This window comes from Lates calcarifer, linkage group LG19 (assembly GCF_001640805.2).
Source record: "Lates calcarifer isolate ASB-BC8 linkage group LG19, TLL_Latcal_v3, whole genome shotgun sequence".
Lineage (NCBI taxonomy): Eukaryota > Metazoa > Chordata > Actinopteri > Centropomidae > Lates > Lates calcarifer.
The window spans coordinates 17455619-17478241 of NC_066851.1; the positions used below are offsets into that span (position 1 = coordinate 17455619).

Below are 22623 nucleotides of genomic sequence, written 5' to 3' on the forward strand. Positions count from 1 at the left end.
CACAGTGTGATCCACACTGAGCATAAACAACACAGCAATCAGCAAAAGTGCTGCCAGGACATAAAATATAATCAACAAAAGCTGTGATCTCCTAGATTATAACTTTAAATCATAGTACATTATGTTACAGCGTACTTTAAAGACATAAAGGATACATTAGAATATAAGTATCCAGAAGCACATGCTCTCTAACTCACAAAGTGTACACTCTCACTTGATCTGAAGTGCTTGAGGAATCATGTGCATGTAAACAAGTCCATAGTAGGAGCTGATTCCTCCGTTGTGTGTGACTCCCATGGCTCAGGGCAGGAAGGCAGGAAAGATGGATGGAAGCGACAGAGGGAGAGAGTGGTGGGCAAAAATTGAGAAGAAAAGATGAATGATGAGGGGGACGGAGGGATGGAAGAAGAGATGACAGGAAAAGGTGCGAGATGACAAGTTGGCAGAGATGGATGGGAGGCGAGAGGCGAGGAGCGGATTGGTTCATTAGCATCACAGAACAAACTCTGTGGCGCGGATCATCTTCGGCAGAGCTGTAAATCTGTGATTAAGAGTTGACTCCTGTTAATGTACTGTACATGTCTGGGTGAGATGTACTGGGAATTAGGCTACCACGGCATCTCCTTGTAAAAGCAAGCAGTGGTGAGCCATGTTGTTAAGTGTAAGTGGTTTTATAAGAGGCAGACCCGGCCCCAGCATGACTCCTATCATCCTCTTAGGGTCTCTAATTCAATCCACCTCACTTCTCTGTAATTCACTTTCTATAGACACTAACAGCACTCACCTGGCTTCTGTCTGCTGCACAGAAATATATACCAAAGATATACATTAGACCTACATAAACAAGGGAAGAAACAGCCAGGGTGAAGGAGAAATTAATCACTTTCCAAATATTATTTTTTTCCCATTTTAATTCTAATATCTTGACTCTGATAGAATTCAGCATTTTACAGCATTAAGACAGTTCATGCAGAACCAGGTTAAAGTTTCTTCACTCATCAAAAAGTATGCAGAGTCAACTTAGTAATATTTAAACTAGAATTAGAAAACTTAAAGCACAACACAACACAATGTACAGTTGATAAGGCTAACGTTAACTAACAGTTGCCTGTTTACACATCTAGCAAATACAGAGCAGTATTAGCACTCTTTTGGAGTTGTGTTTTAAGCTGACTGAGGAATGTAAGCCTAATATTGACTCTCCTTTTAGCTCTGTTTGGAAATTTCTTGCTCTTTAGCTGCTAACTGCTCCATTATATGTTTGCTGGCTAGCTGCTAACTCTGTCTGTTTGCCGTTTGGTGCTGTAGCGCTGGCGCGCACAGTGGGTGTAGCAGAGCATTTTCCTGAAAACATCTGCCTTCTGTATAGGTTGATGAGAGAGGTGAGACTGAACCAGCACAGTGAAGTTGTGGGCTATAAAGCCAAAACAAGGAGCTGAAAAGCCAAAATGCTCTGTAGAGCTAAGGGGTGATAACTAATGATTCTGTTAGCTGCAGCTGTAATACACACATAGATGTTAGATGGTGTATGTTTGTGATGTCAGCCTGAAATGTTCTTTTCATCAGTTCTCATGAACACGAAGAACAAGCTGATTTGTGTTTTTGTCTGTAATGAGAGCAGTTTGCTTTGAGATCGCAGTTTATCCCCTGAGTAGTTTGTGCCACTGTGTGAATACAACCTCACAGATTAGATTTCACACATCTGCATTCTGTTTTAGTGTAAGTGTAATATTGACTTATTGCACTGTCGGTGTTTTTTATCCTGAGAACCACAGTCACACAAAATCCTTCTCCCTATCTGCCTTACATTTTCTTTCCTTCTGATCTACATTGTCACACGTTGATATTGTTAACGTGTGTGATGAGAGCTCGATAGAAATGTTTAAACTTGATAAGAGAAACTATAACAGATGTCATCTCATGCTAAGGCCACTGTGACAAATACATTCCATCTTCCTTTCATCTTCAGTTTTACAGCCTAGTGTCCTCCTCTTTCCTCAGGCAGCATCTTGTTGTTTTCATAATTAAATTTGACAGGGCTGACAAAAACATATACAAAAATCCAGACCTGATCTAAAAGTACAAACTACAAGTGGTTTAGAGGAGAACCCATTCATTGTTCAACAGGTGCTGTTTGTTTACTCAGCTTTCAAGTATTTGTCCTTCATTCAAAGCCCTTAATATTGAGGTGATATCTGAAAAAGAATGTAACACACACAGCACAGATCAGTCTGTGCTCTTGGTATTGAAGTGCTCACAATGAGTCAGAAAGTTGAACGTTGGCCAGAGACAAGCAAGCAAACATAAATAGAGAGCTACACTTGTTCTTAAAAGGTGGCTTAAAAAGTGCTTAAAAAGAGCTTAATGATTAACATTATATGCTCAGCTTCCTCATTCAGCAATTAATTTCCTTTGTTGTCAATTCAACATCAAGGCACTGTAATGTAAAATAAAGGTCTTTTATTAAGGATAGGATGAGGGATATATGTGTTTTGACTGGGAAATCGGTCAGTCTTTATCATGTTAAGTCAATTAATGTCATGGAATAAAAGCTGTTTTTGTCCAATGTAAGCTTAAATGGTTTTGACTCACAACTTCATAGTAAGATTAGAGAAAGAACTATCTGCAAACAACCAGAACAACTGTTGCTGTATGTGATTACGTTGTTGACTTTGCTCATAGCTTCTAAGGAGTTGTGGTCCATTGTGGTAACCAAGTGCTAATGTATCATTTGAGTTGCTTCCCTTACCGCCTTTGAATGTGGTCTTGCTTTTATTTAATTGTTCACACCTGTATTTTTAGCAATGATCAGATCAGAGATTTTAATGGAAGCTGTCTGTTTGTTCTGGTTTTAGGGTTAAGGTTAAAGCTAGGATTATAGCTTAGGACTATAGGTAAGAATTAAGAGTAGGAATGCAATGGAGAGGATTAAGGTTAGGTTGAAGAATGAAAGAATGACTGCAGTCAGTGAAAGTCCTCACACATGTCGTAGAGTGGCTTTCGCAAGAACACCAGCCCTGCACTCTAAAACCCATTATTTCTAATGGCCTATGCTGCATGTGGGCCAATATCCCCTGTTTGGAGAAAAGAGTGAATCCAGAGCCGCATCTGTCTCAGTGTCCTTGTGCCCAAAGTTGATCCTACTTCATCCTAGTTTTAGCTGGCAAAGAATAAGCCACCCTTGAAGTAAAAGAAATTGGGGAAAAATAATTGGGTGTTCAGGGATGTCAGGAGAAAAGCTCTCCTCTTGCAGCATGTTGTGTCAGGTATGTGGGAAAAAAAAAACTGGAGAAGAATGGAGATTAGTCATTTATGACCAGTGAATGTCGTGCTTTGAATATGACACTGAATGCTGCCACTGAATGCTGCCAGGATAATATTGTTCTTCACTTCCACTTCACTTCACTTCAGTGGTGAGTGAGGTTAGACAAACTGTGTCCTATTTTAAAGATACTTGTGATAAACATGTTATTGCTGTTGTGTCAAAAGCCTTAAAAATCTAACTTTTCACCAGAAAAAAAAATGCTGTCATAGAGCTTGAAGGAAGTCATGTTACTTTGTGGGTTTGGAAGATTCTCAGATGTCTGGTCTGTTCTGGAAAAATTTTGAAAGCTGGTGCATAAAGTTAAAAAAAAAAAAAAAAAAAGTGCACTGTCATTGGGGTTAAAATAAACCTCTTCAGTTGACATTATGGAGAAATGACGAGCGTCTGTGTCTTCATCATGCCTCAAGTGGCTGATCCTCTTTCTTACTTCTCTCAGCACTTTTGATGTTGTTTTAGGAGCTATATTTAATGTGTTATTGTTATTCAGCAGCTTCACGCACACGCACGCAACTGTGATTCATTGGCAACCAGTGAGGTCATGTGGCAGTCATGTGACTCTGGCAAACGCTCAGCACAAACACAAATGAGAAAAAGGGAAGGGGGCAAATTTGCTCTACTCATAGGGAATTCTAAACTGCAGATACACAGGTGTGCACGCACTTACACACACACACACATGCAGATGCACCGACAAAGTCTGGTGCACGCTGAGAGCTCATTCTGCAAGTGGCCTATAAAATATGAATGATATCGTGCTATATTTTTATCAGTGAGCCTGAGGACATGTATGAACTGGAGCAGCAAAAACGCTCTGTTTCTCTAGCCACAGCACTCATTCTGTATGCGGTGCGTGGAGGAAAGGAAAGCCCCACATGCATGCATACATCATGTGTCTCCCAGTGCTTGTGGTTCCTATATGCATATGCATTTATAGCATATGCTGGCATATGTGTATGTGTATGGATTTTTTTTATTATCTGAATGTCTCTGTTGAATAAAAGCAGAACGATGAAGAGAGTGCTAGATGTGTCTTGGGAGTTGCTGTCAGAACTTTGTATGCAGCTCTGAGAGTTAATTCACATAGCTGCCAAACACACACACACACTTGGAGGGAGAAAAAGGAAGTGCGGGGAGGAAAACTCTACCTGCATAAGCTGAAGGCCTGATAGCACAGCGTGCAGTCGCACTGCTTGCAGAATGCTGCTGTCTGCACTCTTGAAAAGAGGCTTGCAGTCTCTCCGACTCTCTTTTGCACATACACACGCGTTTAGTTAGACACACACTCCTCATTTTGTGCCCACTCATACTCGTTAGAACATTTGAACACTAACCCTCATGTAGGAGTGTGCTTTTGGCACAGTAATGTGTGTGTGTGGTTATGAGAGTGTGAGAGAGCGAGACAGCGGGAGGATGTACTTGAGACAGAGTGTGAGAGAATGAGTTTGTCGCCATTTGTGTGAGTGTGTGTTTGTGTTTGCATGTGAGGGAAAGTGTGTGTGTGTGTGTTTGTGTGTCTGCAGCTCACCACAAAGAAAGAGGGTTGAAAAAAGACAGGAAAAGGAAGGAGAGTGCAAGAAAAGCACAAGGCCCTGTCTTCAGAAACAGCTGACAGGTTGACAGGTCTGCTGAGACCCGCAGAAACAAACATATTGAGACAGAGCAAGGGGGACGAAGAGAGGGAGAGAGGGATGGAGAGAGAAACTGGGGAAAGAGAGAGAGGGACCAACAGAACAGAGAAAAGATGCAAACATCTTGAGCATGTACAGCTTGTACATTGTATTAAAGCACTTTGGCCATTATAATGTGTGATTTCCTTCTCTATTTACTGTGGTAGCACTGTTGTAGATTTGCATACTGTGCCAGTAAAGTTAGCTGAAAGTTCAACTGAAGAAAAAAATTCACAGATGTGGCATGAAAGAGAAGTGCAGACAGAGAGAAAGAGAAAACAACAAAGAGGACAGACTGTGAACAAACGAGGCGGGAGAGAGAAGCGATGAGGTTAGATGAGAGAGACAGGAATGGAAATAGGGTGCATGTGTGGCTTTTCTGAACGGAAATAAAATGATGCTTTATTGAGAGGGGAATTGTCTGTGAAAAGTGGGTATCGTGTAATATCATCTCTTCTCTGGCTTTGCATGAGTCTCAGCTCAGACCTGCACAATAGCGCAGTGTATTTTGGTGAATCAGCAACGAAATAAGCCTGTAGCTTTGCCCTCTGTAGAGGACCTCATTTTTAAACATCTTTTGCTCGCCCCGAGATGATGGTGTAGAGCCATTTTCAAAAAAGAAAAAGGAAAATAAGGAAGGAAAATTACTTTGGATATTGGTATAGTTTGAGCTAACCCAATAGAATGGTATGGTTCAAGGTAATCCACATTACAAGCAGTGTGTCGTGAAGATTGTGAGTATAAGGGCCACAACACCCTACAAAACCACACACTTGTGTTATTAGATCATTTACAGTGTAGGATTGCTGAAAACACATATTAACAGTTTATTCTGTAATAAAACGAATGATGGTATGTAACATTTACAAAACTTTATAATGACATGGGTACACAAGGAGAAAAGAGATATAACAGGAGCTGGTAAGGGCCTCAGTGTTTCTGGGATTCTGTTGGAATAAGAGGAGTATTAGAAAAAAGTACTTGTCCTAGACTCTGTCAGGAATGAAAGAGAGAATGCAGAGATAAAAGAGTGAGAGAGACATAGATGGACTTCGGCTGGTTGGAGAACAGAAGCTGGTGGAAGAGAGAGAGAGGAGGAGAGGAGGAGAGGGATACCAGCTATTGTTGGAATGCCGTAGCAACACGCATCAGAGAGGAAGGGGGAGGTGTGTGTGTGTGTCTGTCTGTTTGTGTGTGCACGGGGGTCAGTGGGTTTTATGCTCTATTCGAGCTGGTCCTTGTCAGAGATGCATTGAGTTCTGTGTTGGCAACCTAGCGACTGTGGGCTTAAATTATTAGCTGGTCTGGACACAAGCCTAAAACAATCCAGTACTGCATTTCAGACTAATGTATCAACACCCAGAGAGCCCAGTTAGTAGAGCAAGACATCAGCACTGCCTGGGTTAGAAGTTCAGCTCCTATCGCAAGTCTTCATGGTTGTAACATGGACAGTAATACAAAGATTCTACAGCTAAGCTAGCTCAGAAGATGCTAATGTCAGCATGCTATCTTGCTCATAAGAGCAATGTTGCCGTGCTAATATTAGGCAGGTATAATGTTAATCAACTTATTTCAGTGCTCTAGCATGCTAGGATTTGCTTAGCTTTAACTGAGGCTGTTGGGAATGTCATTAAATAATATGTAAACCAAAGTGTTGGACAAATAAAAATTGATAATGATGCTAGATGTAAAGTCAGGGGCTAACCAGCCCACTGCCTGAGGAACATTATTGCCCTACAACCATGCTGCTAGCATAGCTAAAAGATAAACATACTGTGCTTTTTAATGCATGTGATTATTGTCTAAATCTGATTTAACCTCGTTGCACTGGATATTTCCAAGAGCTTTTTTAGCAACTATTTCGACTTGAATGTTTTCATGAATGCTGGTCGTAATGATCCCAATAATGTTTCCTTTGTCTTTCCAGGATCCCGCTGGCATCTTTGAGCTGGTTGAGCTGGTGGGAAATGGTACCTATGGACAGGTGTACAAGGTAAGAATGCACACTTGCATAAACAGACTTTGATACACATTAGTCTTATCATTCTGATAGCATGCTCCCCTATCTTATCAACTCTTGTTTATTCTCTGCGTATGGAATGAAGAGTAGAAATGTGTGCACTGTGACTGAGGGAAACACTGAAGACAGGAGATAAAAGCAGCGCACAAGCCTGAGAGAAATGGAGCGAATGTAAAAGAGACTTAAATGTAGAGAAGCAGAATCTGGAGCACTTTAAAGTGCTTTTAGGAGAATTTCTTTTACTCCTTTTTCTTCTCTCTTTTTCTTTACTGTATTTACATTTCTTTCTATACCTCTACAAGGGTTTTTTTAGCTTCCCCTCTGAGATGAAATATTTTAATGGGAAATGTTTCTCTAGGACAGAGGAAGTGCTTGTGCTTGATCTGACATTGTGACATCACTGTGGTTTGAGGTTTTTCACTGTCAGCTGGACTCAGCTGCTCACTGCTGTCATTTAAACACTATCTCTCCATCCATGTCTGTCTGAACTTCCTCTTCCCTACATGATGGCCCGCCGTTCTCTGGTCCTCGCTTCCTTTTCCTGATTCCGCTGCTTTATCCTGCCACTCTGCAGGATGTGGCACCCGCCTGTGGCACTTTGGTTAATTGCCTCTGTCTGGAATAAACATATGTTTGTTCAAATATGTGACAGCGCGGACATGTGAAGGCCCTTGTGGGTGCAGGTATTTTGTGTGTGTGTGTGAGAGAGAGTGTGTCAGATGTTGATGGAGACGGGCTGTTCTTACAGCTGACTGGACCAGATGAAAGGTCAGGTAGAGGTTAGAAATGCTCCTCCATGATTCTAGAAATAACTTGGCATCCTCACATGTGTGTGTGTGTGTGTGTGTGTGTTTGTGTGTGTGGCAGGAGGCAGGAAAAAAAAACACAAAAGGAACAGAGAACAGAAGAGTTATGCGTATCCATTTATTGCTGACTCTGCTGTCTTGATGAAAGTCACGGCTCATTTACTGGCTGACATTCAGCCAGTCTGTTCCTATATATTACTGAGCCACAGAATGCCTATGGCAACAGCACCGGTCTGTTGGGTCAGGAGTCCCTGCAGCTGATCCACGCTGGTTTGTGATTGGGTGTCACACAGTGTATAACTCTCAAAGTCCATACTGAAATCTATTCTATTCCTGCTGTTCTTTTGATGGCTAAAAAAATGACATTTCCACTGTTTCGTTTCTAGCGTTTGACTGTTTCCTTTTGGTGCTAAAAATGCTGAAATGCTAAAAATGATTTGTAGTTTAGTCCCAAATCTTGCCCTTCAGTGCTGCAGAAATAGATATAGATGTAAACTGGAAAGGATTGGACTCATACATACAGATAAGGAGCAGAGTCACTTGAGCAAAAATGCCATCTATTTTAAATTCCTCATGCAATTGAGCTTCCTCGTCCGGGCAAGCAGCCTGAAGAGGATCAACGTCTTGTGAGCAGGTGAATCTCTGAGTCACTGAGATGATAAATTGACCTTCAGCCTGGTGGGTATTAGTGAACTGGAATTGCTCAGGCTTTCTCTCAACCATTTTTAGACACTTTTAAAAGTAACACATAAGAATAACATAGCGTATATATATATATATCTTTGGACTGTAGTATCCCCAATCTGAATCAATATATCTGTGTCAGTGTTCTGCGGAGTGAACACAGGTGGAGTTTGCTCAGATGTAAAGGTTAGAGTCAGGCAGGCTGTAAACACGATCTCACTCCTCGTTTTGATTCCAAAAATAAATTAAATTTTGCTCAGTAGCCAGGGGCCAGCTTTGCTCTGATGTTTCTGTGATCATAAACTGCAAGTTAACAAATTATGGCCCGATATTTTCTCTGTTAGTATTTGGTACAGCAGTTAAAAAAAAAAAAAAACTGAGACTCACCAGACAACTCATATAGAATATATACAACCTACACAAACCTAAACAAACTTTTGATCTTTGTTGTCTGTTATTGTGAGATTTGTGCAGATTAACTAATAATTTCTATGGATTGACAAAAACCTTCTGGCTTATTAAAACTTTAAAGTGGCAATCTATATCTTTCTCAGTAGTGTTTCTAAGTAGTATTAATGTTGCTGCTGCTGTCACAAAGAGGGATATAGTAAGTTTCATTGCTTCTCATTTTAGAAGGTCACTGCCAGGAAATGTGTTATTTGTATAGATTATAAAACGGACAGTTTGTATCTGGCTGCTACATCAACATGGCTACTGTTATCAGCCTGGCTATTGCAAGAAACAACCATAAGAATCCCAATTTGAATTGGAAACTGCAATCTCAGTGCCACGATAAAGGGTAAAATGCCCAGCTGTAAGAAACCTCTCAAGTCCTGGAGCTCTCTCCTTAGTGGGACTGGTCATATCCCCCATAAAGTCGATGCCAGAGGATAAATCTAGGGCTGAATTTTTGAATTTTTTCTCCACTGAGTGAATGCCTGTCCGAGGTAGAGGGTGGAGTTTCTACAGTTACTCCAGTTCTTCCACCAACTGCCATTTCCTCTACCTGGGGAAAGCTACCAATAGCAACCAGGGAAATTAAAAGCACTGTCCTCTTCCTGTTTTGGTTGTGAAGTGTCAGGCACACTTTGCACTTTTGTACCTTAAATTGTATCTTCATTTTTTTCTTGCAAAACTTCACACCAGGTGGCAGCTAGAATTGGATAGCAGAAGTGAGGCTTACAGGGAACCAGTTTGTTGAAACAAAGAAGTTATCAATCTGTCACTATAATAAGTTTGTTGGGTGAACATCTTCTTGAGCAGTTGACATTTTTTTAAAATTAACAGAGATATGATATGAGAACATCACAAAACAAGGAACAATAATGGGAAAAATGTATTTTTAACCCAGTTCACTGCATTCTGCTGTGAGTTTTTACTTAGTGTACTGTAAAATGAAGCTATAAATATGTAGGGTTATGTGTACCCATGCATGCATCCTTTTGTGTGTGTGTGTGTATATATATATATGTGTGTGGTCAGCTCAGTGTTTTAATGTTATTGGTGACAGAGGGTCAGTAATGTGCAACGTAGCTGCAGTTCTGTGTGTCTGGGAGCAAGAGATAACAGGTCAACAATTCCAATACCTCATCTAGTTAAATGATACATTTGCACTCCTTAGTGCTTTTTCTTCTTTCTCCCCATCTCTCTCTGTTTCCTTCACATGTGCACCTAACATATCTTCTCAATTAAAAACTGTCTTGTTGTCTTCTTTTGTTGCAGTTTCCCTGTCAGCAGAAAATAGTTTGGCCAAGAACAGTGATAGACGAGTAGCCGCAGTGAAAAGATAATTTTAGCCTGACTTCTGTCTCTATCTCCCTTTCTCATCTTACATCTCCGTGGCAGTTCTCTTTCCTTGTTTTTCCTCCTCTGTCTATTCATCCCACCCTCATTCCTTCATGCCTTCCTTCTGCGCATTTCTCTTATCAATATGTAATCACGTTTTTCTTTGTGCTTCCTCTGTTTTTTGGGTTGAAACTTCCCCGGTGAGCTGTACTTAAGGGAGCAGCCTCTGCCTACAGTATGTGTATATATAGCTTCTACTGGCTGCTCTAAAAGGGCCATAAATAGAGAACACGGGTAATGCTGAATAATTAAACACATTCTCTCTCCACTTCCCTCCCTCTCCATCTTCCACTCTCTCTGTCCCTCTGTTTCCTCCTTTAGCTCTCTCTCCCTCTGTCTCTCCAACTGTTGTCACTCTCTTTCTCATCATCTGCCTCTCCATCGCTCCCTCATTGGTATTTCCTCCCTTTATTTTGCCACGTCTCTCTCCTCCACTCTCCCTCCCTCCTTCCTTCCCCTGCCCACTCCCTCACTTTTTTTATTTTATTTTATCATGCTTCTGTTTCTCTGCTGTCTCCCCCTTCTCTCTTTCTTTGCCTGTGAATATTTGATGGGGTTATGGGAATTGCATTCTCCAAATTGAGGAAGCACTCATTGCCTCACGTAGTGCCATGGCGAAGGCGGCAAGGAGGACCAACCAGTGACCAGCCATTGGCCGGAACACTGACTGACATGACGACTTATTGACTGACAGACTTATTGATTGACTAATTGATTAATAGCAGCTCCTCGTCATTCCCGCGGGAGAAGTCATTTTTCTCCCTGATGGATGCAAGGACACGTTGAGAGGGCAACTAATCATATCTCGAACGCAGCACCGACACACACATTCACATACACGTGTACAAGTAAACGATGACACGCTCAGCCCATCGTCACACGGACTATGTCCTCAGCTTTGGCAGCGAGAAACATTTCCTGCGTTTGTATGGGTTTGTGTATGTGAACGTGTGTGTATGTGTGTGTGTCTGTGTGTCACATACTTTCCTTCCATGACTCTGCTGTCTCTATGCAGCGAAGAAGCAGGAAAAAGAAGAGGAAAGGAGGCAACCAACCTTTTTCTCTCTGATGACAGAACACATCCACTCTGCTTCTCCTCAGGCAAAGTGCTCCATACACTCTTTAAATATTCACCACTCACTCTGACACACACACACACACTCACACACACACACACACACACACACACACACACATACAGGCATACACAGTAGAGCAAAAGTGACTGTTGGGGACCTGAGCCGTATGGGCTTTTATATGCTCACCCACTGTGACAGCGACTCTGTACAAAGCAGCTGTGTGGTTTCCATTTACTGCGCTTGTGTGTGTCTGTGTATAAACCTGTGTGTGTGAACAAGGGTTTGAAGTAGCATGCATGTGGTGACATGGCCTTATGTTAGTCTGTATGTTTGTTTCATGTTGTCAGGACTTGAGGTGTGTGTGTGTGTGTACTTTTGATCAACAGATGAGGCCACACCATCACAAAACGTAGGCGTGTGCAGTTATGACCACATGTCTTTGCTGATAATCTTGTTACCGTGGCAATCTTGACTCGGATATAGATTAGGATTAGAGCTCAAAAGGAAATGCTTCATCTCATTATCCAATCAGACCTGTATCTTTATCTCTCTCTCAACCTCTCTTCCTCTCTACACGTCTCTTCATCGTTTTTACCCACAGTGTCCCTGTCTGCTATCCACCCCAACCCACCTCTCCTTCTCTTCCTCGCTCCTCTTCTCTCTTAAGAACCAAATAAAACTTCAAAGTTGATTTTTTTATATATATCTTCCTTATCTGCTGGAAGTCACACTGCAAAGGACTTTGGGAGATTTTTCTCTGCATGCCCGCCACAGCTGCACCTCTGCCGCACGCACACGCACACACACACACACCTCAGAGAAGCAGCATGAAGTGTGAAAGCCTGGCATATGAGACGCTATATGAAAAAGAATAGAAGATAGAGTGACTTCATTTATTCCTCTTTGTTTGATGTTTTAAACTCCTCCAGCTAGTGTTTCACAGCAGGGAGGAAGATCAAGCAGCCAAGCATATACAGGGTGTATCTCTTTAAAAGTAGTCAGTGATAGATTATACTAAAGTAGCAACTTGACAAATCAGTGGTCAGCTTTACTTTTGTACTGAATATGTTATTTCTTCCTCTGTGCATTATATTTATTTTACCAGTGAGATCAAAGCCTTTTCACCGCTCGCCCTTGCACAGCTACACTGGTACAGTCGGTGATGAAATACATTATTATCTCTTCATTTACTGTTGTTGTTAAAATAGCAATTAGTACTCTGACTATTTTAATAAAAAAATAAATGGGCTGTGGTTAAGGTGGATCTTTCTTACTTATGTCAAATTATCTCAATTTAAAATTGAATTATTTTCCTTTAACAAATAATTAGAGGCCATGAATCATAAAAATGGCGGTAATGGAGATTAGAATTACTTCCCAACACTACAGTAGCTTAACTGAGCCCACATACATTTTTTATTCTGTAACTATACATAGATAGTCACCATAATGCTTTAATTTGGGTCTCTGAATCTCATAGTTGGCAACAACACCTTAGTGGTACTGAGTACATTACTCATTCCCCTAGAAAATGTATAGGCTAGTCATGCTTACTGTATCAGTAAATTGCAGAAGGGGCTGACACTGGTAAATGAAAAAAGAATGTAGTACTATATGGTAGCGTTAGTGCTAATGGGGGTGCTGTCAGGAGGTCTCAGCTGGGAGTGTCTGTGGACGATAAGGCTCGGGCATGGTTTGTGCTTAGCTGTGTGCACAGTAAGTAGATATGTGTTATACATATATACAGCACATGTCCCTGGTGTAGGGGAATTGCTGCAGTTGTTTACAGTTTGACACTGTGTCATTGCCTCTCTCTGTTGCTGTATTTTTGTTGTTTGTCTACACACACTGCATTGATACACACATACTTACACACACTCACACACTTCAATCTCTGGAGTCCTCATGAATGAACTGTGAACCGTGACTGAGGTGGATGTTGCTTGTTACCGTGGGAACAGCAGATGTGCTTGTTCCACACACATGTATGCGCACGCAAACGCACGCTTACATCTGGCAGTGTGTTCATTAGCCTAGATCCTCTCTCTGTCCTCCCCAAGGCCACATGCCCCACTTACCCACAATTCACTCCTGCCACCCAGACCAGGGTCAATTACCCATGCCTGATGTCAATAACAATCTCTCACTCTCTCTTTGTCTGTCTTTCTTTCTCATTCACTCTCTCTTACTTTATGTTTTCTGGTGAGATCCAACACTCTTTAATTGATAGTGTGCACTGTAAGGAGCTATTTAGCCATGGCTTTTTTCACACAGTTTGAATTACTGCTCATCAATAGTTAAATCAATAACCTGTACCAGCCGTGACTCTCTCTATTATTCTTTATACCTTCTGCCCTCTCCATTTTCTGACTGCATATTTTTTCACTGCCTTTTAGCTCCCCATTTTTGCTCTCTTTCATCTGAGTGACTTCTTCTCTTCATCTTTCCTGTCCTTCCCTGTGCCCTCGCTCAGCTGTTTTTTTCTCTCCTCTCTGTCTTTCCCTCTCTCACCTCCAGTCTGTACAGTAAATCAGCTCGGCTGCTCATTTGACCTCCAGAGCCGCCGGAGCGTGATGCCGATGTGCTGAACCTTCCGCTTTGCCTCTTCACAGCAGCCCTTCTCCTCCTCTTCCTCCTCCTTTGTAGTGTTCCCTCGCTCATGCACGCTCTCTGCCTCCCTTCCTCCAGTCATACGCCTGCTTGTTCTGCAGATGTTGTGCAGGCAAGGGGAGGGTTTGTTTTCTTCTCTTGTGACTCCGAAGATCTTTTGATTTCAGAGTTTTGATTTTAAATGAGAGATAAGTGGGTGAGTGGGTGGGTCAATAGCTAACTGAGTGAATTAGTCACTGAGTGCATCAGTGAGTTAACCTGTAAATGACTTAGATACTGAATGAGGCAACATGTTGACAATTTTAGAGGGGATCATAGAGCTGCATTTCAACAACATTTAGTATACAGTACATGTGTTTATATGAGTGGTTAGTTTGTGTTACAGTTAATCTGGGTCAGCCTCAACACATGTGGCACACAGATCATTTTTACATTCATAACTTTAAATCATATCTCTTGTAATATGATCATGAGGATCCGGCTCTGCCCTGTCTCTTCATTTTGAAGCCTCTTCACACCACCACAGGGAGTGACAGATGTGCTTTCATTGCTTATGATCAAATCTGTGTGTTTTCCTATGTTTGCAGACTTCATTTTCTCTGACTTAAAACTGTTTTATGTGCCTGCATTTGTGATTATTTTGCACTGCGCCAAATCCCTTCCCTGAACCCAGATTAGTCGGTTTCTCGTCTGTTTGTGCGTCCAATGGCTTGTTAATTAGCTTGTTGTACTGCGAGCGGGCAGGTTAATGAGCGGCTATATTTCAGACTGCTGATAGATTATTGTTTCAATAGGCTTTAGCCGATAACACCAGTTCATTCAGAGTCAAATCAACGCTCGCTGGCTGTCTGATGCAAAATTCAGCTTCTCCTCCCCTGAAAACTCCCCCTAGCCCGTCGATAAAAGCCCTCTGGACTATTCTACAGATCATTGCTCTCATCTCTCTTACCCTCATCTTTCTTCTTTCTTTCCTTCATCACCTCCGTCTCTCTTTCTTTACAGCCTCCTTCTCCCACAAACTCTCTGCTTGTATATATTTCCCTCATCTTCACTGACTCTGGTTATATCGTCTCTCCTTTTAAATCTATTCCTGTCTCAATCTGTCTCTCTCCTCTCTTCCTTTCTCATGTCTGAGTGTGAGAGCAGCCTCGAGGTGCTTCTATATTTCCTGGGCAGTGCAGTAGTAGATTGGAATGGAGGCCTTTGTCACTTTTATTTACTGCCTCACTGATTCCACAACAGCATGAGCGTGTGCGTGGGCGCGTGCACTCTCTCGTCTGTGTGTATTGCTGTGTGTGTGAGCATGTGTGAATGCAGAATGATTGCAGGTGTTTGAACTGCAATGAGGTGTGTCAGGGAGCATTGCCCCTTTATTTCTTTGGGCCCCCTCGAGCAGAACTGTGTTTGTAACGTTTGTTAGCCGAAAGTAGCTTTAATTCTGCATCACAGCTTCAACACCTGCTGCTGAGAATACTGGGATTGTAAGCCCACAGACTAGAACCAGTGGGTGTTGTTATCGGGGTACAGACTGAAACGCTGGTTGTCTGAAATTCTTCAGCCCTAACACAGCTGAACCTGCAGTTTGGTGTGTGTGAGTGTGTGTGACAGCAGTGGGCAATCTCCCTCTAGGACCTGCCTGTCAGAGAGGGGGACAGACAGAAAGAAAATGTATAGAGTGAAAGCCCAGGGGCACACCCCATAGCCCACTTCTCCCCTAAGCCAGGACATCATGCTTAGATGACATTCAGTCACTTCTTGCCTGATGTCTGTGTGTGGATTATGGATCATGACGGCACAGATTAGGATTATGTTGTGACCCATTTCCTTTTTACAAAGAGCTGGCAAAACAATCTGGCAATTCATTCATTCATCCTAGTTCAGTGTTTGTGTGTGTGTGTGTTTATGTGTATATGTATGCATTCATATGCGTTAGCATTTGTCTCTCTGTATTCTTTGCAAGCAAGGGACATCTAGACTGATGCATCTTAGAATCATGGTTGCACAACACTGCTGAGTCTTGATGAAAATGAATGTGGAGAATTGGAATATAATTTAACTTTTTACTTTACACTGTCTGGCAAAATGTCTGATGAATTAAAGAACCATGCCACTGTCGTTCATTAACTACAAATCAAGTAGTTTAGTGTACATTATTGCAGACAGGAAATTTGCTGCAAGCATTGTGGTTAATGAGAAGAAAATTTAAACAAAATGACAAATGATAAATAAACCCAGTGCTGTGAAAAGGATCATTTGAATTTGGTTGTTGCTTGCATAAAAAGGTGTCAGGCAACAGGTAGAACAGGGTTTCCCTCAGCAGATGTGGTAAACCACTCAGACTGGCATATCTTGTCTTATGAACAATTTAGTTAGTAGAGAAAGGTAAATGTAATAGCCACATTCATTACATATGGCACCCCCCTGTGAAATAGTGCCTCTGCTTTTCTCCCCAAAGATGATTTTGTGAGGTTTTGGCAGAGGCAGTCCTTATTTCATGCAAGGTGGCCCACCTCCTTTTAAAACACTGTGGGAAACCCTGTAGTTTTCTAAAAATGGCCCTACTTGCCACTACAATTCAACAGCTTATTATAATGAACAACTTAAGTAAGTTTCAAGTCTCCGCAAGGTGATTTTTAATCTGTCTGAAATGAGTAAAAACCAATTGAACCGTAGGAAATCAATCTTAATTATGTTAGGCTTTTGAAAATGGTCCCCAATAATGAGATTTGTAGTTAATGAGCTAAAACATACAGTTTAAATGTTTAAATTTTGGTTAACGTTAAGATTATAGATTTAAAAAATCAAGTAAGGATCAGTTTTTAAATCAGAAAGCTCATGTGCTCAGTCATTTTAAAGTAAAATTTGGATGGTTTCTTCTGACCTTGCAGCTTGGCCACACAGTGAGCACACACTGAGGACAGATGCACTGTGAAATCTAGCTCTCCCTCCCTCATTTCTCAATCACTTCTCCCTCCTCTCCCTCCTTTCCTCACCCCACGTCTTCTTCTAAATAACAACTTTCCCATATCAGGACAATAGTCTCTTATTCCCTGTCCTCTTCCTCTTTGTGTGTGTGTCGGTGTGAGCGTGTGCGTGTAGGTTTAAGTGTTGTGCCCACTGTACTCAGGCCAGCCAAGACTGTTGCTAGGCTACGACAGGAAGTGGCCTGCATAGTAAATGTGTCCGAGGAGGTGGGGGGGGTATGTGTAATTGACTTGGCAAGGGCATGGACGCGCACGCAAACAAACAAAATACACATACGCTGTAGAGGCATTTCTTTCTCACTCACACGCACACACAAAGATTCCCTGGGTATCATGATATCCACCAGCAGGTTGAATTAAGGCAGTAGTACTGGTCTTGTCTAACTGCAAGAGGATGATGAAGAGATGCTTCTCTCTGTAGCCTGCAGTGCTTGTGTTGTGTGTGTGTGTGTGTGTGTGTTCCCCTCAACATTCAGCTCTATATAGCAGCAGAAAAATTGTAAAAGAGGATCATTACACACACACTGAACCTCCTCTTCTTCTTCCCAAGACACATGCATTCTCACAATTCATACTCTTTCTCTGTGTACCTCAGTAGACCGCAAGTGCACTAGTATTTAACCGTCATTTGGCAGGTGCAATTAATCATAATTATGTGTTGATGATAGTTACGGTTAGAGGTGTAGCCTACTTTGTGTCAGTCTGACCTCCTTCATGCTGCAGGGGGGCAAATTACATGAGAGATGAGATGTTACCAGACCTACACTTGAAGTATGAACATATATTGACAACATGATGAGTGGTTATCTGAATTAGAGCAAGAAAATACTCAACAACAGACGTTAGCATCAGAGTTGAAGAACATGCTGAAAAGAGTTGAATAAGAGTTTATTTTTCACACTTCTTTAAGTGCTGTACAAGAAACTTAAAATACATTTAGAATACAAAAATTATATGCTTCTAGCAACACAGAGCACATTAGTATTTGTACTGGCACTGAGACAAAATTCAATGCAAGCAACTTTGATGACTTTACTGAATACCTTTGAGTTTTGGCTCTGGAAATTTGTGAGTAGTGTTCACAATATTTTTGGACATTTTATGTGGCAGGCGGCATGATTAATCAGTTTACTGAAGTAGTAATGTCAGATTTTAAAGCTGAAACATTTAGTCAATACACAGAAAAATGAATTCCAACTATTTTGATATATAAGCAGTCATTTACGTTTCAATTTAAAAATGCCAAGTTCCAGCATCTCAATTGCTGTGATGTGCTGCTTGTTTAATCTTATGTGATAAAACATTTAATATCTGGGTTTGTGAATGTTAGGCTGACAAAACAAGCAATTATAGCAATACATCACTTTGGGCTTTAGGAGGTTGCAATTGACATTTTTCATTATTTACTGACATTTTATAGTTGAAATAATAACTTGATTTATCACAAAAGCATTAATGGATAATGAATATCTGTATTTTCAGCTCAAGTTAGATGAACAATTGTGAGGCTTTTTTGTTTAACTGCATTAAATTAGAGATGTTTGAGTTGTTGTACACATGCCATTCTCCTCTAACATGACGAATATTCAGCACATATTCTCCCACATTTATACGGTAAATGACCTTGGTTTGTGAAAGCATATTCTTATTTTGTTGGGTGGAACCGTCAGGAAAAAAAAACCTTCCAGTTCATTTTGAATCCCGAGCTCATCCAGCAGTTTAAGAAACACTGACCAGGGGTCAGGCAGCAGGGATGATGCAGAGTAATGACTCCTCCATGATGTGGCCGCCTGAAGGCTGATTGGAGATCAGTTTTGTATCAGTTTGCTGTCTCCATCACAGCACGGCCATTTAAGCGCAGCAAACATAGTCATTTCAGTCTGTTATCGCTCAGACACACCTGGCCTGGCGGCATCACCGCTCCTAGTGGGTGTGAGTGTGAGTGACAGATGTTTTGCTATCATACTTGGTCAAAATACCTCTACAGGATTAAAGAGGGAAAATATGGCGCATTGGACACGTGAAGAAATTTTCCCAGACCTCATTTGAAATGTCACTGTGATGATTGAAGTTAATGCACAGCATGCCCAGTATAATGACAGTTTGAAGGTATTAGATGAAAGCATTAGTGTGCAGAAGCACACAGTATGCGTGTTTGTTTTGCTCTGTGAGGACACTCCCGCATCAATGCATTGTGGTTTACAGAAGGCGCTAGATGCATTAGCAAAGGCAAAGTGAAAGGGTTGCAGGAAGTCCACGGTTTGTGTCATATTTGCTTGTCAAGCTCAAAGCCGAATGCTGTTTCACTGGCATTAGTGTTCAGCTCAGTCATGTTCATGTAGGACCCGCTTTTCACAGGCCACTGGTCTGAGCTGTGAGGCATGAGAGATAGGAGGGAGACAGAGAATACAAGGGACAGGGAGAGGGAAAAGTAAGCGAGACATTTAGAGGGAGGAAGGGAGAAAATAAAGGCATAAAGAGGAGATTGTGAGAAGTTAAGAGGGTTAGATAGTGAGAGAGAATCAGAGGGATAAGAGAGAGAGAGGCAGGGGGAGTGAGTGAGAAACTGCAGATCTAGGTCAGAGAGGCAGAGCAGTCAACAAACGAGTGGAGGAAGGGATGAACAGGCCTGTGAGGCTCAAAGATGCTTGTTCTGAATGGGATGGATTAGGGAGAGAGTGGGCCATCCCTATGAGAAAGAGAGAGCGAGAAGAGAAAGGATGACAGTAAAATTTCAATACTGTGTGTAATCTTCTTTTTCCATTATATATCATTATTGGAATAGTTTTTGGGAAATATGCCTATGTCCTTTACTGCAGGGAGTTAGATGAGAAGATAGACACCACTTTACCAACCACTCATGTTTGTGTGTTGATAAAGGAGCTGGAGTCAGCAGCTGGTTAGCTTATCTTAGCTTAACCTAAAGCCTGGAGGCTAGGAGAAACAGCCTTGTTGTCACCATGAGGTAGCAACCATATAAGTGCTTGGTAGATGGATAATCTGATAATCGGTCAGGAAATTAGTTACTGGGTAACTCCCTTTAAAACCATATTTTATCTTATTGTGGTTTTTATGTTTGGTTTATTTTTTAACTTTAGAGAGCGCAAAGGCTAGCTGCTTAACCCATCTTACGCTAAGCTAAGTTAACCTTCTGGCTTTAGCTCCATACTTGATTAATCTGTCAACAGTAAAAAAAAAATCAAATGAATTCAATTTGCAATGATTAAAAAAACAGCAAGAAAATACAATCCTCCAATTTGAGAAGCTGGAATAATTATTTGTCATTAATTTGATAAATGACCTCTTGTTGATGAACCATTTAATTGTCAGATGGTTTCAGAGCTAATCATTATTCATCCTGAACTGTTCTGAAATTATTGTTAAACACGTTGTCCTGTTAACTGCTTTGGAAATTTAAGTTGACATTCATATAACCAAGGTCCACCTCTTTCCACCATCTATGAATTTGAAAATGAAATGAACAGGGAGAGGACAAGGAAAGAGCGAGAGATGAAGATGAACAGACAGTGCTAATTTCTTTCTGTTGCTCCTTTCACACGTGGTCATTTAATAAGGCTAGATGATATTACTGCTCCAGGAGGGAGGGAGAGATGGAGGGAGGTTGTCAGGTGGCTTAGAGTAATGAATCTTTATCCAGCTCTGATGATATCCATGTCCAATATCTATTTGACACATTCTCTCTCTCGCTCTCTTAGTCGCTCTCGAACTCCCTCAATCACTCTCTCTCTCTCTCTCTCTCTCCCTCTCCATGTCTCTGTGTGCACATGTGTGGGTGTTTGTAAGAGTTCTTCCGTCTGTGTGAGTAGTGGAAAAAGGGATATCTTTTTTGTATTTTGAGTGTGTGTGTGTGTGTGTCTGTAAGTATGTGTGTCTGAGTTTCTGGTTGGTAAGTGGCTGTAATTCCTTTGTTGGTCTCCAACAAAGCCAGTCCTTGTGCTCGTGGAATTGGGGCAGTCTGATCCTAATGAGAAATCCCTGTTCAATCTTTCCAGCTCTTTTACTCTCACAGAATCTGGACTGTGTGTGCGTGTGTGTGTGTGTGCATGTGTGTGTGAGAGAGAAAAAGAGACTGATCACAGTGTTCAACCATCCAGTGGTGCTTAGTTTGCATTGTGCGGTGTTGGATTGTGACACAGTGAATTATCATATTAAAACCCTAACTTTCTTTTTAGCAATAAATCAGCGAGTTTAAAAGTTTTTTTTAATTCCAGAGGAGCTGTTTAATGAGAAATTTAACTCATGACTATAAATTCCCATTATTCAGGGACCTCAGCTGATATTAACATATTGCCAGTCATCTTGTGGGAGCCCACCAAATGGCAGTTCTATTAGCATGTAAAGTTTTGTTTGTACTTACAGCACTGAGAACAAAAGACCAAAAAGCGGAGCAGTTTGTTCACAAAATGATAAGTGAGTGGATAAGTCTTAAATTTGGAATTTGACCCTCAGTCCAAACACAGGAGGACCTAATGAGTAAAAACATTACTTTTTGGCCTCAGTGGACAGTGTAAAGGAACAAGTAAGCTGTTGAGTTGCGTACATTATTTCACAGTTAATAACTGTATGTATTGAATAACCTCCAACCACTCACAAGCTATTCATCAAGTAAAGTGAGTTTTGGCGAGCCTGTGGGTACAGCTGATCTTCTAAAACCACATAAAAATAGAATATGAAACGGTGAGAATGACTAATAACCAGTGGCAGGGTGCAGATCCTGTTACTGTGAAATCACTCCTGCAAATGAATTGCAAAGCAATGAAATCACCAATTTGTAGCCATAACATGGTTCTGTCCTCCCTCCACACTCCTGTTTTGGCGGTAGCGCTCATTATCAGAACGGCCCTTTGATTAAAGCCCTCAGGAGGCGCTTTAGAGCCAGACCCTTAATGCCATCTGGTTTATAACAATTCCACTAGGAAAACAGTCCTGCCCTTGTTTGGTGTTATTGTGTATGTGTGTGTTTGTTTTGCTTGTGCTGCTGCTGCTAAGTTGTTCTGCTCAGACTGTAACATGCTAATCAGTCCAGTCCAGACAGGTGGAAGTAATAGCCGTCAGAGGTTTTAGCTTCTCTAGCCCTGTTAGCTTCATTAGCTAATCACAGCCACAGATGCTCTGTTGCAAATGAACCACTTGGGTCCTTCCATTCGCCCCTCAGCTTCCACTCTCCTGGTTCTTCGCCTACTAGCTCCCCCAGGCATCTGCTTAGCCTCAATATTACACAACACAGGCGGGTCTATGGATTGGTATCTGTGTTGTTGTTCCTTTCTCTTCTACCTCTTGTGTGATATCTCAAACACTGTCAAATGTGTTTTTACCAAAGTGCAAGCCGCCATTTTCAGAATTACACAGAGTTACACTCACTGGACAACGACAAGTCATATCGCAGTGACAGACCTTGGTGTCCTTTTGACCCAGCAGTCTAATGCGAGTACTGTCATGTTCTCGTCTTGAGTGCTGTCAGAGACACCATAATTCCTCTTGCTCTCAACCACTTAAAGCCTGCAATCCATAATTTCTGACCACACAAATGACAAGTTTATTCACATACTGTATTTAACCTGTGATAAGTGATTTTCCCTAGC

At 41.5% G+C, this 22623-nt stretch overlaps 1 protein-coding gene across 1 annotated transcript in view; it reads left to right on the forward strand.

Annotated features, from left to right (window-relative positions):
* Positions 1 to 22623, forward strand: part of tnika (TRAF2 and NCK interacting kinase a) — a 57058-nt gene that overhangs the window by 3975 nt on the left and 30460 nt on the right. Inside the window, 1 exon segment of the mRNA XM_051078253.1 lies at positions 6920 to 6985. Coding sequence (XP_050934210.1) covers positions 6920 to 6985 — 66 coding nt within the window.